This window comes from Chiloscyllium punctatum, chromosome 17 (genome assembly GCF_047496795.1).
Source record: "Chiloscyllium punctatum isolate Juve2018m chromosome 17, sChiPun1.3, whole genome shotgun sequence".
In the NCBI taxonomy this organism is placed as follows: domain Eukaryota; kingdom Metazoa; phylum Chordata; class Chondrichthyes; order Orectolobiformes; family Hemiscylliidae; genus Chiloscyllium; species Chiloscyllium punctatum.
The window spans coordinates 91,064,970-91,078,377 of record NC_092755.1 but is presented as its reverse complement, the minus strand read 5'-3'; the positions used below and the strand labels follow the sequence as shown (position 1 = coordinate 91,078,377).

The 13,408-nt window shown below is 39.7% G+C and overlaps 1 protein-coding gene across 4 annotated transcripts in view; it reads left to right on the top strand.

The window, feature by feature from the left end:
- The window catches only part of acacb (acetyl-CoA carboxylase beta), a 139,358-nt gene extending 127,064 nt beyond the window's left edge, over nt 1-12,294 (top strand). For all 4 annotated transcript variants that reach the window (XM_072587880.1, XM_072587879.1, XM_072587881.1 and 1 more), the window contains 5 exons: nt 754-866; nt 979-1,133; nt 2,360-2,530; nt 5,699-5,835; nt 10,102-12,294. In XM_072587880.1, coding sequence (XP_072443981.1) covers nt 754-866; nt 979-1,133; nt 2,360-2,530; nt 5,699-5,835; nt 10,102-10,228 — 703 coding nt within the window. In that variant the 3' untranslated portion in view covers nt 10,229-12,294. The remainder of the gene's footprint in view (nt 1-753; nt 867-978; nt 1,134-2,359; nt 2,531-5,698; nt 5,836-10,101) is intronic.
- The last annotated feature ends 1,114 nt before the right edge of the window (nt 12,295-13,408 follow it).

Below are 13,408 nucleotides of genomic sequence, written 5' to 3'. Positions count from 1 at the left end.
TTAACTGCCATCTGAATCTAAGCAACACTCAGTTCAAAGGAAACTGGGGATGGACAACAGATGCTGGTCTTTGCAATGATAGCTATATCCCTCAAAGAATAACCAGGGAGAAAAATCTACAGTATGTAGTTTAGCTGGTGGGACAATATAGTATCTTGTTTCACTAGGTATAGTATGCCATGAAATTGAATTATACATTCCTTATTATTATAAAGCACACAGTCAGGAAGATAATGACATTGTGGGATAGTGCAATTTGGGTGATAGCAATTTGGCAGCCATTTTTCATCTCTCTTACTTCCAACAACTGTTGGAACTGCATCCAAATGAAGGCAATGTACTTGCAGAAGAGAGCAGCAAGTTGGCAATAAGAAAAAAAAATGAATGAGTAAAACCATTATCTTCATTTGAATGCAGTTCCACAGTTGTTGGAAGTAAGAGAGATGCAAAATGGCTGCCAAATGCTATCACCCAAATTGTACTATCCCACAACATCATTATTCACCATACTGTATGCTTTATAACAATAAGGAGCAGATTATGTCCTGGGGTAGTGCTTTACATTGAAGAACCCAAAAAGTTGAGTGGGATTAGAAGAATGAGGTCTCTCCTGAAAGGGAGAGGTAGCATTTGTTTTTTGTTTACTGCAAACACAAATTTGATGCCCTTATCAAAATTAGCTATTGATTGTTGCTATGATTAAACATGAAACCTAGAAATACTAGGGAATTTTCTCCTTTTCTCATGCCTCAGGGGTGGTGTGCTGGAGCCTGAAGGCACTGTGGAGATCAAGTTCAGACGGAAAGACTTGGTGAAGACAATGAGGAGAATTGATGCCATTTATTCAGGCCTTGCTGACCAGTTGGGTAAGAAAAACGCACACCCTGTTATCAAAGTGTCCCCATTTTAAATATGGGTACCTCTCCTCGTCTATGTTATAACTTGATCTGCTGACCTGGGCTTGCTTAATTTTTGTAGGTTCCCTGGAGCTGTCTCAGAAAATCCGTAAGGAGTTAGAAGCCAAATTGAAAGCTCGGGAAGAGTTCCTTCTTCCAATTTACCACCAAGTGGCAATCCAGTTTGCCAATCTTCATGATACACCTGGCCGGATGCAGGAGAAAGGAGTTATTACGGTGAAAGAGGCTTTCACCTTCATCTTCTTGATCTTATTACGGGGCAGTTAGTTAGAAAGTGGGGCAGAAGTACTGTGGTGTAGAATATTGTTTAACAACCATGATTTCCTTTACAATGAGGTCCTCATCCCACTGCCCTATGGGGAGAGGGATTTTATGGCAGCAACGCATTTCCCAGGTAACTTAGGATGGGAGCTGGGGTTTGTGAGTGGAATACAGGGTAGGAGTGGAGGGCACGCCTTTGTACCTGATGTTGTCCATAGGATAACATCCTGACCTTGACCTTGAAAAGTGGAAGCCTCTGGGAAAATGCAGGTCTTCAGTTGATTGCTCAGCAATTTGGGCCTTCATCATGTTAAGTCTTCCAAGAAAGATATTGGCAGCCCTGGGATGCAAACAGGCTCCATGCTATAACCCGTCACAAATCAATTTGTATGTATGTTAGAACACAATGCAGGACAATATAAAATAGCTATTTGTAAGTACAAGGAAATATATGCACATTGAAATTTTAAGATTAATTTTTAAAAAACCTTATACGGAATTGCATTTGTAAGTACGAGCTTTTGTAAGTTGGATGTTCATAAATCAGGGATCATCTGCAGATAATGACTACGGGAGAAGGGAAAACTACCTCAATGAAAGGCTGAAAGATAACCCTTACATAACCCATTAGGATCGCATTAAAAACTTTAATAGGTTGTAGCTTGTAAGATCTTGCTGGTTCAGAGATCCATGATATTAAAGTTTTGCCATTCACTCATATTCTTGCAAGTTTGTATGCTGCATTGCCTTGGCTGGGTAAGAATTATTTGTGATGTTTAGCAAATGCCTTTGATTCAAACTGAACTTCTTCACTTCATGTGAAATAAGATTTCACTGTCATTGTATGTTACACATTTTGCATTCTTCTTTATTTTTCCCATGGGCATCCTAACCTAAGACTCAAGATTGTTCTTGATGGTTCTAAAGGCATTTCCTATTTCTGCTGTTGTTAGGGATTGGGGTAAGAGGTGCTCAAAGAAAGCTTGGCGTTTTGGTTTGGGTGTGGGGCTGGTTGGAAGGAAGAAGTAATGGGATATGCCTGTAACTTCCACAGTTGCTCTTTATTTTTTGCCTTCACTGATGCGATGATTTGTAGCAAAAGGGTGACTCCTTGTAGCACAGTTCCCAGTGCTGCTGTCAAGCTTATTTGGATCTGAATGTAGCTTTTTGTTCTGATTCAGGATATCCTCGAGTGGAAGACCGTGCGCACGTTCTTCTACTGGCGTCTCCGCCGTCTACTGCTTGAAGAAATGGTGAAACAAGAGATTATAAAAGTCAATCCAGAGCTGAGTGATGGCCATATTCAGTCAATGCTGCGGAGGTGGTTTGTAGAGACAGAGGGAACGGTCAAGGTCAGTGGAGAAGAGATAGCACAGCTAATATGAAGGTGTTATCAGCCCAGTCTTTCTAAATTTGAAATTAGTTAAGGTGGGGATCCTTCAACATTTTGAGTAGTTTTCTGTCTTGAGTCCAGTGTGCACATGAGGTACATACTAGTTCTGTTTCATGGACTTGTATGGCATGTACAACATTGAGACAGTAATCTCTGCTTTGATATTTAATCCAAAACACACAGTAGTCCTAATCCCATAAAGCTACTCTTTCCTACCATTTTATCTGTTTTCTCCTTCAAGCATCTATTTTAAATGCAATGTTATGGAAAAAGTTAAGGTGGTTGGGGGGAGGGCTTGGCAGAAGTTACTAAGATTTCCAAAACAAGTAATAGGACAGAGAGTATAGAAATGATCATGAATTTTACTTCAGGCACAGCAGATAAGGGGACATCTCTGAGAAGGGGGTCAGTCAATGCAGGACTGAGGGTGTTACACTTAAATGTCCACATTCTACAAAATAAACATGAGCTTGTAGCACAGATTGAAATTGGCAGGCATGATGTTGTGGGTATCACAGGGCTGCAAGGGGGGGTGGGCTGGGAACTAAATATCCAAGGATACACAACCTATCGATAGGACAGGCACATGGGCAGGGGGAAAGAGTTGCCTTGTTAGTAAGAAATAAAATTAAATCAATAACAAGAAGTAATATAGAGTAAGAAGGCATAGAATCTGTGTGGATAGAGTTGAAGAATAGCAAAGGATAAAATACCCTGATGGGAGTTGTGTGCAACCTCCCAGCAGTAAGTCAGGATGTGGGGCAGAAAATAAATCAGGAGATAGAAGAAGTATGCAAGAAAGACATTATTACAAAAATCATGGGGCCTTCAATAGGAAGGTGGAATGGGAAAATGGATTTCAAGGAAATTAATTCATGGAACATCTGTATGATGATTTTCTTTGAGCACCTATGGTAGAGCCCACTGGAATATCGGCAGTTCTGGATTTAGTGGTGTGTAAAGAGGCAGACTTGACTAGGGAGCTAATGTGAAGAAACACCTAGGGAATGATCATAATATGATTGATTTCATCCTCCAGTTTGAGTGGGAGAAACTGGCGTCCGATGTAATGGTATAATAATTGAGTAAAGATAACAATAAAGAGATGAGGGAGGAGCTAGTCAGAGTTGATCGGAAGGCGAGCTTTGCAGAGAACACAGTAGAATGTCAATGGCAGGGATTTCTCGGGTAATTCGGGAGGCACAAGAGAAATTCATGCCAAGGAAGAAGAAACGTACTAAGGGGAGGACGAGGCAACCATGAACATGGCTGCCTAGGGACAGCGTTAAAACAAAAGAAAAATCATATATTGTGGTGAAGATTAGTGGGAAGCCAAAGGATTGCAAAGCCTTTAAAAACTAAAAAAAGCAATAAGGGAGGAAATATAAGAGTAAGCTAGCAAGTATAAGAAAAGATTGCAAGAGTCTTTTTTTAAGATATCCAAAATGTGACAGAGATGCAAGAGTCAACATTAGACTGTTGGAAAATGAGACTGGAGAAGTAGCAATGGGGTACAAAGAAATAGTGAAGAAACTGAGTAAGTACTTTGCATCTGTTTTCACAGTGAAAGACATCAGCAGCATACCAGAACTTCAAGAGATTCAGGGGATAGAGGTCAGTGCAGTTGCATCACTAAGGATAAGGTGCTGGGAAAACTGAAACGTCTGAAGGTGGATAAATCCCCTGACCAAATGGACCACACCCCAGAGTTCTGAAGGAGATAGCTGAGAAGGCATTGGTGGTGATCTTTCAGGAACCACTAGAGGACTGGAAAATTGCTAATGGAGCACCCCTGTTTAAGAAGGGAGGGAAGCAGAAGATGGGAAATTGTAGGTCAGTTAGCCTGACGTCGGGTCATTAGTAAGATTTTAGGTCAATTCAGTTTGAGATTGTGAGTACTAGGACATGCATGGTAAAATAGAGCTGAGTCAGCACAGTTTCATCAAGGGGAGATCATGCCTGACAAATTCGTTAGAATTCTTTGAGAAGATAACAAGCAACTTAGACAAAGGAGAGCCAGTGGGCATGACCTATTTGGATTTTTAGAAGGCCTTTGACAAGGTGTCGTACAGGAGAATCCCCTATAACAATTACTTTTTTGAGTCTTGACAAACCCCGCTTAACAGAAGATTCATTCTTGGTGCCCAAAATCTGGCTGCTACTTCTATTTTCCTCTGAGAGACTTACAGATTTTTGCATACTTTAAGGCAAAAGTTGACAAACAATCGAACTAAATGATTATGAGTTAGGAAATGAGAGTGATTGCTTTAGTGTGTAGCTGGCAGAAGTACAATGGATCAAATAACCATGTTATGTGCTTTAAACCTCAAGTGCACTCATGAGAATGAGCAGTAATTAAATTTTGAGCATCTAATTCTAAACAAATCAGGTCAATAGGTTTATTTAAATAAATGTTCTCATTTTTCTTTAACATATTCTAAACTTAATGTGTTGCATATATACGCAAAAGATAGCTGAGTTTAAACAACTGCCAATCACCACCACTTCAACAGGATAAACTAGCCCCATGACTACAAACAGCAGAATTAAGAGTCAGTTGTACTGTGCATTTGCCTCCCAGTGAATATCATTTGTATATAGTCTTATCTTCATATAATGGGTATATATTATTGATTAACCAATCGGTGTCTTTTAATTGGTACATTGACATTGAAGACCTCAATACTAATTGCCTTGTTATGGAATGATTTGGAAAAATGAGTTAGCCTGTCAATAAGAACATTTTGGGCCTGTAATTAGCATTCAAAGATATTCCATAATCTATTTGACTTGCGGGCTAAGGATTTGGAAACAGATAGAGCTGCGTTCCCACTCTAGGTTCTACATGTGTATGTGATTAAGTTTACTTTTATAAGGTTTTGAAGGATAACAAATACTCCAAATACAGAGATCATACTTGCAATCTGTTTTTTTTGGTTTTGATATGGTTAATAATGCAAGGAAGACCTGGTCCCTTGAGTTTTGTCCTGAATTTAGTCAGCAAATTTCCACAACTCATCGATGTAGTGGTACAGAATAGAACAACTACATCAATATTATGATCATGTTTCTTCCAAATGCCATTGTCTGATTGATTTTTATTAGATCTTCTTGCTTGTCTATGCAGGCATATCTATGGGATAACAATCAAAAGGTAGTGGAGTGGTTGGAAAAACATCTTAATGATGAGGATGACACTCGCTCTGTGATACGAGAGAACATCAAGTATCTGAAACGTGATTATGCAATAAAACACATTCGCAGGTAGGTGTACTTATAAACAGCAGTACAGCAGCAAGGGTACTTGGGTGGTGAAAAGTATCTTTGACTTGAAGGCCAGGTGAAATGTTTAAAATAATTTGTGCGTGTGTTTAAAACTGATCCTAATTCTGGTTTTTCTGTGATGTAAGAGTCAAGAAGGAGTAATTGGTTTCCCCCTGGAATCTGGCAATGTATATCAATAAATAGTGATTCCCATTGATAACCCAATTTATCCCAGAGATAGATCAGTGAGGTTTTGAAAATTGTTATGATATAATCACTGAAGATGGAGAATTGCGGTCAGTCCAGCTGCTACTTTCCTATGTTTATGCTTCAACTTTCATTTAAATGCTATCAGCATTATCTTCAATTCCTTTTTCCATTAATTTAGTTTTCTCTTAAATTAATCTGCTAGTCACCTCAACCAAACCATCTGATGCTGAGTTTCATATTCTAACCACTCTCTACATTAATTAGGTTTCTCCTCAATTCCCTATTCAATGTATTAGTACTTATAATTATGGTCCTATTTTTAAAACTTTTCATAGTGAAACATTGCCCTACTCTACAAATTCCTTTCATAATCTTGAAGATTCCATTAGGTTCCTCCTCAGCCTCTTTTCAAGAGAAAGGTGTCCAGTCATGCTCAGTTTTTCCAAGCAGATATAATCAGCTTTGACATAATCTCAGTTATTTAATATTCATCCTCTCTGGTGTAAATACATCCTTTCTATAATATGGACATCAGAAAGATTCACAGACCTTCCAAGTATGGTCTGACCAAAGTCCTATCCAAGTTTAGATTAGATTACTTACAGTGTGGAAACAGGCCCTTTGGCCCAACAAGTCCACACCGACCGTCTGAAGAGCAACCCACCCAGACCCATTCCCCTACATTTACCCCTTCACCTAACACTATGGGCAATTTAGCATGGCCAATTCACCTAATCTGCACATTTTTGGACTGTGGGAGGAAACCGGAGCACCCAGAGGAAACCCACGCAGATATGGGGAGAATGTGCAAACTCTACACGACAGTTGCCTGAGGCAGGAATTGAACTCGGGTCTCTGGCGCTGTGAGGCAGCAGTGCTAACTGTTGGTCCTCTGTTTTTTAATTCTTTCCCTATAATAATGAGCCCCCCCTTGACCTGTTTGCTTCTTATGGCTTTATTTATCTGTCAATACAATGAGATATCCACAAGTTGGAAAGGACAAGAGAAGCTGTAGACCCATTAGTCTTAATCACTTCTATTATTTTACATGGAATGAAAGTATTGGGAAAAGATTTGAGAATTATCTATACAATAAGAACCCCAAAAATATTGTTGGCTATTCAAAACAATCTGTGGTGAAGGTTAAAAAGTTAAGAAATAAATACTTGATAGAAAAAGAATGGTCACTGGACTCAAAATGTTAACTCTGTTTTCTCTCCACTGATGCAGCCAGATCTGCTGAGTTTCGCCAGCAAGTTCTGTTTTTGTCTATTTCAGATCTCCAACATCTGCAATTCTTTGTTATGTTTTATTTGTTGGAGGAGTAATGCAAATTAGGAAGAATTACTAAAGGAGTGCTCCTGGCTAGTGCTGCTTTAAATGCATGATCTCAATTCAGAAACTCGGTGCAATATAGTCAAATTTATAGATGACCCTAAACTGGGACGAGCAGAAATTACAGAATGTGTTGGACAAAAAGGCCTAAACTTTTATTTTTCAATAACAGTGAAAGTTAAAATCTGGAAGTTGATTCAATGAGCTTCAGAGGCTGATGCCTCTATCATTTCTATTAGGACCATTAGTTCAAGAATGGTGTTTATTTATTTAGAACTTTGAGGGATTTTTATATTAAAAATGTAGGGCTCATAAGCATAGATAAATGTCAGAGAGGTTAGCGAAAAGTAAATCCATCTGACAGGGTGATTGAGAGCTTTGTTTTTATTAACTATTAAAATTGGCAATAAAAATTATCTTTATGATTCCTTCAGCTCCCTGTCTCTTCCTCTTCTTTGGTCACTCTTTCTCCAGTTTCTCCGGTACTCCTTTATGTTGCTTCCAGCATCATTAAGATTTTGGAACTGGATGCCAAGTGGGAAGAGGTGCCACAGGGAGCAAGCAGGTGGGAAGTGGAAGGTGGGAGGAGGGGGAGGGAGGTTGAAGAGGAAGACTGGAGAGGTGTGGAGTTTGAAGAAGGTGTTGAGGGGAAGGGGGCTGGAAAGAAGGAGTTGTGGGGGATACTGAGAAGAGGGATGGGGAGCTGGGAGGACAGGGGGTTCTAATAGCAGTGTGGAAGTGTATATAGGGAATGGGATTGAGAAAGGGGAGCTGGGTAACATTGATACCCAAGGAATAAACTTTGGCTGACTTTTTAAACTGTTATAAGTGTGCTAAATGTCTACTTATTAAACTGTTTCAAATGTAGAGATGCAGGTGTTGGACTGGGGTGAACAAAATCAGAAGTCACCCGACACCAGGTTATAGTCCAACAGGTTTATTTGAAACCGCAAGCTTTCGGAGCACTGCACCTTCATCAGGTTACCCCTGAACACTTGTGATTTCAAATACACCTGTTGTACTATAGTTTGGTGTCATGTGACTTCTGACTTTGTTCCAACTGCATCATAGATGTTTAAAAATATTTGAAATCATCCCAAAAAAACCGTATTTGTCATTGAGCTGAAGACTGACCTCAAAGGCTGTGTCTTCATTCCTAAGGTTATTGTGAAGGGATGTGGCTTTACCAGTGATGTGCCACTCAAAGACACACCTGTTATTCCCTACACCAGACTCCTCCATGGCAAGGAAAAAGCATGTTCCCAGGGCAGGTACCTCCATTTGGAGAGAAATTTAATGCAAACAAACATAAGGCATTGAGTGAATTGAATACTTACACACGGCCTATACAGTGCATGAATGATATTGAAATAATATTGGAAGAAGTTAAAATAGATTGAGATGATTTGGTGTGCTCCACATGTCGATTGTTGCTCTGCAGTCAATGACCAAGGGAAGGGTTCAGAAAAGGTTTACAAAGATGTTGCTAGATTTGTAGGGTTTAAGCTATGTGGAGAGGTTAAATAAGGTGGGGCTATTTTCCCTTAAGTGTTGGATGCTGAAGGGTGATTTTATTGGGATTTATAAAAGTGGATGGGGTAAATAGACAAGGTTTTTTCTCTGGGTTGGGGGGAGTCAGAACTAGAGGGCATAGGTTTAAGGTGCGAGGGGAAAGATTTAAAAGGGACCTAAGGGGCAATATTTTCATACAGAGGGTGGTGCGTGTATGGAATGAGTTGCCAGAGGAAGTGGTGGAGGCTGGTATAATTACAACATTTAAAAGGCATCTGGATGGGTATATGAATAGGAAGGGCTAAATGCTGGCAAATGGGACTAGATTAATTTTGCATGCTATAGTTGGGGTTTGTTTGCTAAGCTGGGAAGCTGATTCGCCGAAGTTTCGTCCCCTGTCTAGGTGACATTCTCCAGTGCTTTGGAGCCTCCTGTGAAGTGCTGCTGTACTGTGTCTTTTGGAATTTATTTTGTTCCGTTTCTACTGCTTCCAGTTGCCGGTTCCAGCACAGTACAGCAGCATTTCACAGGAGGCTCCAAAGTACTGAAGACATCACCTAGACAGGGCACGAAATGTCTGCAAACCAACTTCCCAGCTCAGTGAACATACCCCACAACCACGGCAACTGGCACCCGGGCTATAAATCTTTCTGCTAACATTATTTTAGGATATCTGGTCAGCATGGATGAGCTGGACCAAAGGATCTGGTTCCATGCTGTACAGCTCTATGACTCTATGACTAAGTACAACTGTATATCCAAACTGCTGGAAAATAAATCAGAGGAATTAGTGATCAAACTATACAGTGCTCTGATTAGACTGTATGTTGTTACTAAAGCACCAAAGGGACATTGAAGCATTGAATCCTGGAGCCAGGGTCGAGATTATGAGGTAAAACTGGAGACACTTATAATTTTTACTTTTTAAAGGGAACTTCTGAGAGGTGATCATATGGAAGTATTTAAAATAATCAAGAAAATGGAAAAGGCAAATCTGTAATATTATTCGAAATCTAAGAATAAGACAGGTTCAAATTACGAAAGGTGACCAGTGTTATACTTATGCCAAGTATCTAATGAGCTCATAGAGTTCTTTTTCTCAATTTCTCCCTGAATGCACAGGCAAGATGGAAAAGAAATTGAGATAATTCAACCAAAACTTAATGTATTAAACATTATATTGTGTTTTTTGTGTTGTTGCTTCTTCAGCTTAGTTCAGGCAAATCCAGAGGTTGCAATGGACTGTATTATCCACATGATGCAACAAATCACCCCAGCCCAACGCACACAGATCACTCATCTCTTAACAACAATGGATGGCCCAGCATCGCCGTGAGTGACTGAAATCCAACAGTGTTGACCACTGGATGTCTTACTTCAGGGAGATCTGAATGACATGCACACCTCAACATCATATTAAAAATGCTCAGGAACTGTGTCTTTCTCCAGCCATATGTTGCTGACATGCCAGCCTGAAAACCCTCAAACAGATAGTAGTGGAAATACAGTCTTCATCACACCAAGTGCCTAAACAGCTCTTCTTGCTGGCTCTATGTACAACAATGCACCAAAGCAGTCGTTTACCTTGAGACATGTTGACATTTACTACAGGCTGTTATTCCCGTGAAATCCAGTCACGTATAGTCTTCAAGCATGATCCTCTAAACCTCAGCATTGTATGTTAATTCAACAAGTAGTGCAGGAATAATCTACAAAATGTTTTTCCCTAAATGTCATCTGAGGATATTAAGTTCTTCACTGAACTTTGCAGGAGCATGCTAACGTCTCTTGGATTTTTACTCAGATGTGTTTGCCTGGGAAGTGCAGTTCACAGATCATGTATCTCACCTAAGTTAAACCAAAATAATCTTTAAACCATTCATTTCGTGTGAATTGTGATGATGGAAATAAAGCTCAGGTAGTCTTGGCTGTTAAACTTTGACCTTATGCAGAAATGTTACTACAATGTGTTATAGGAGTAACATACTCTTATTATCTGTATTTCCCAAGAGGCTAATAAGATCTACATTCACAGTAACAGATGACTCCTATTGTGTGAATATAATCTTTGTGACTGTCAATTGGCTTTAAAACCATTGATGGATTAAATAATTCTTTAAGAACTTATGCACTGCTGAATTGCTGCAAATATAATCAGTCTTGCAATTGAACTAGCTACAGTGACTCATACCTAAGTGTTATCTGAGGAGCCATACATGCCTGGGAGTATTTGTGACCCACCTCTCCTTCATTTGACACCTTCAATCCACCTCTGGAATTTCATTCACCAGTGAGTCGTTGACAAGGTGCGATTGTTTCACTTTTTCCATTTCAACAAGGGATTGCTTTTTCAGCTTTCTTATGGCAGATGGAATACACCAACAGGTCCTGCATCACGTTTTTAATCAACACTAGTAATTGAGAGCTCACTGTATGGAGAATCAAAGATGAAACCCATATTCCAGCTTTCTGGTGCGTTGTATTGCTAAGGTTGACACTCAAGACATTGCTTAAAAAACTGATGAGTTTAGTGCAGCATAGACCATCTATCAATAATGCCGACCAAGTAAGTTATGGGAGTGTTAATTATTGCTGTTTTTTCTTAAAATTCTGTTCTAAAATGTATGTTGATTTATGAATGTATTTGGTGTTATTCTTTTATTTATTTTATAATATTGGGGACATAATTCCTTTGTGTTCACTTGTTCTGGAGATATCTTGGTCTGCATAACATCAAGCATTATAAATTGCTAGAATTCATCTGCAGTCTTTGCTTTAAAGTCACAATTGCTTTCATACATGTCCAAAAATTGTGAGGTTACACATTATACTACAAATCATTCAGCCTCAAAAGTCCACATCAATTCGATCCTGCCTGTAGAAGCTTTTGAAGCATCAACAAGCAATTTGCAGAGAAGGCTGTTATTGAAGACTTACTTCCATGCAGGCGAGAAAGAGAGAGACAATTTTTTAATGCTTTCACTTTAAGGACTGGGTGTTTCCCTGCTGCACTGGCCACAGGCAAACTATGGTCACCTAGTAAGGAGCCAATGAAAACATTGTTGTCCAAGCAGTTATCCCTTAGTTCAGAGCCCATCGGCTCCATGCTACTTTGGCTCTCAGTGTTCCAAGGAAACACAACATTGTGTCCAACTCTCAATGTGCTCCAGTGAGCATGATTTTTAAACTGCAGCCATTTCTTTTTACACAGTCTCCTTGGTTTAAAGCAGTACCCAAAATAGAGGAAATGAACCTGTGTGGTCTTTACAATTATTATCATTTTTGTTTTACACTAAAGAAAAATATGCTCAGAGGATAATACCCATATTTCAGAAATGTAACTATAAGCTGCAATCTAAGTATTTTTGTGTTTGTTTTACAAATAAAAGTTGACAAATAAAATATGCTACATTTAGAGATGTTGGATGCTATGCATTATTATATTGAACCATTTATCCCAGGCGATTTTAGATTTAATTTTGAAGAATCCAATTTGCTATTTAGTGTCTTGTAGGAAAATACATCTGAGCATAACATTGGTCTGTTTGCGATGTCCTCCATGGGGAAAACATGCTGATGCCTGAGTGAGAGTTTGAAGGTCAGGCTGCTCCCATGACATAAGTGTTATTCTGTATTACAATACAGTCACAATAGCAAAGTTTACATTAACGTATTAAGGGCATTTTGCATTATAGCTGAGTGGGAAAGGGTAACTAGGGAGAGAATAGGGCCCCTCAAAGATCACCAAGCAGCCTTTGTGTGGAGCCGCAGAAAACGGGGGAGATACTAAATGAGTATTTTGCATCAGTATTTACTGTGGAAAAGGATATGGAAGATATAGACTGTAGGGAAATAGATGGTGACATCTTGCAAAATGTCCAGATTACAGAGGAGGAAATGCTGGATGTCTTGAAATGGGTAAAGGTGGATAAATCCCCAGGACCTGATCAGGTGTATCCTAGAACTCTGCGGAAGCTAGGGAAGTGATTGCTGGGCCTCTTGCTGAGATATTTGTATCATCGATAGTCACAGGTGAGGTGCTGGAAGACTGGAGGTTGGCAAACGTGGTGCCACTGTTTAAGAAGGATGGTAAGGACAAGCCAGGGAAATATAGACCGGTGAGCCTGACCTCGGAGGTGGGCAAGTTGTTGGAGGAATCCTAAGGGACAGGATGTACATGTATTTGGAAAGGCAAGGACTGATTAGGGGTAGTCAACATGTCTTTGTGCATGGGAAATCGTGTCTCACAAACTTGATTGAGTTTTTTGAAGAAGTAACAAAGAGGATTGATGAGGGCAGAGAAGTAGATGTGATCTATATGGAAGTCAGTAAGGCTGAAAGTTCCCAAGGTGCCCCATGGGAGACTGATTAGCAAGGTTCGATCTCACGGAATACAGGGAGAACTAGCCATTTGGATACAGAACTGGCTCAAAGGTAGAAGACAGAAGGTGGTGGTGGAGGGGTGTTTTTCAGACTGGGGGCCTGTAACCAGTGGAGTGCTACAAGGATCAGTGCT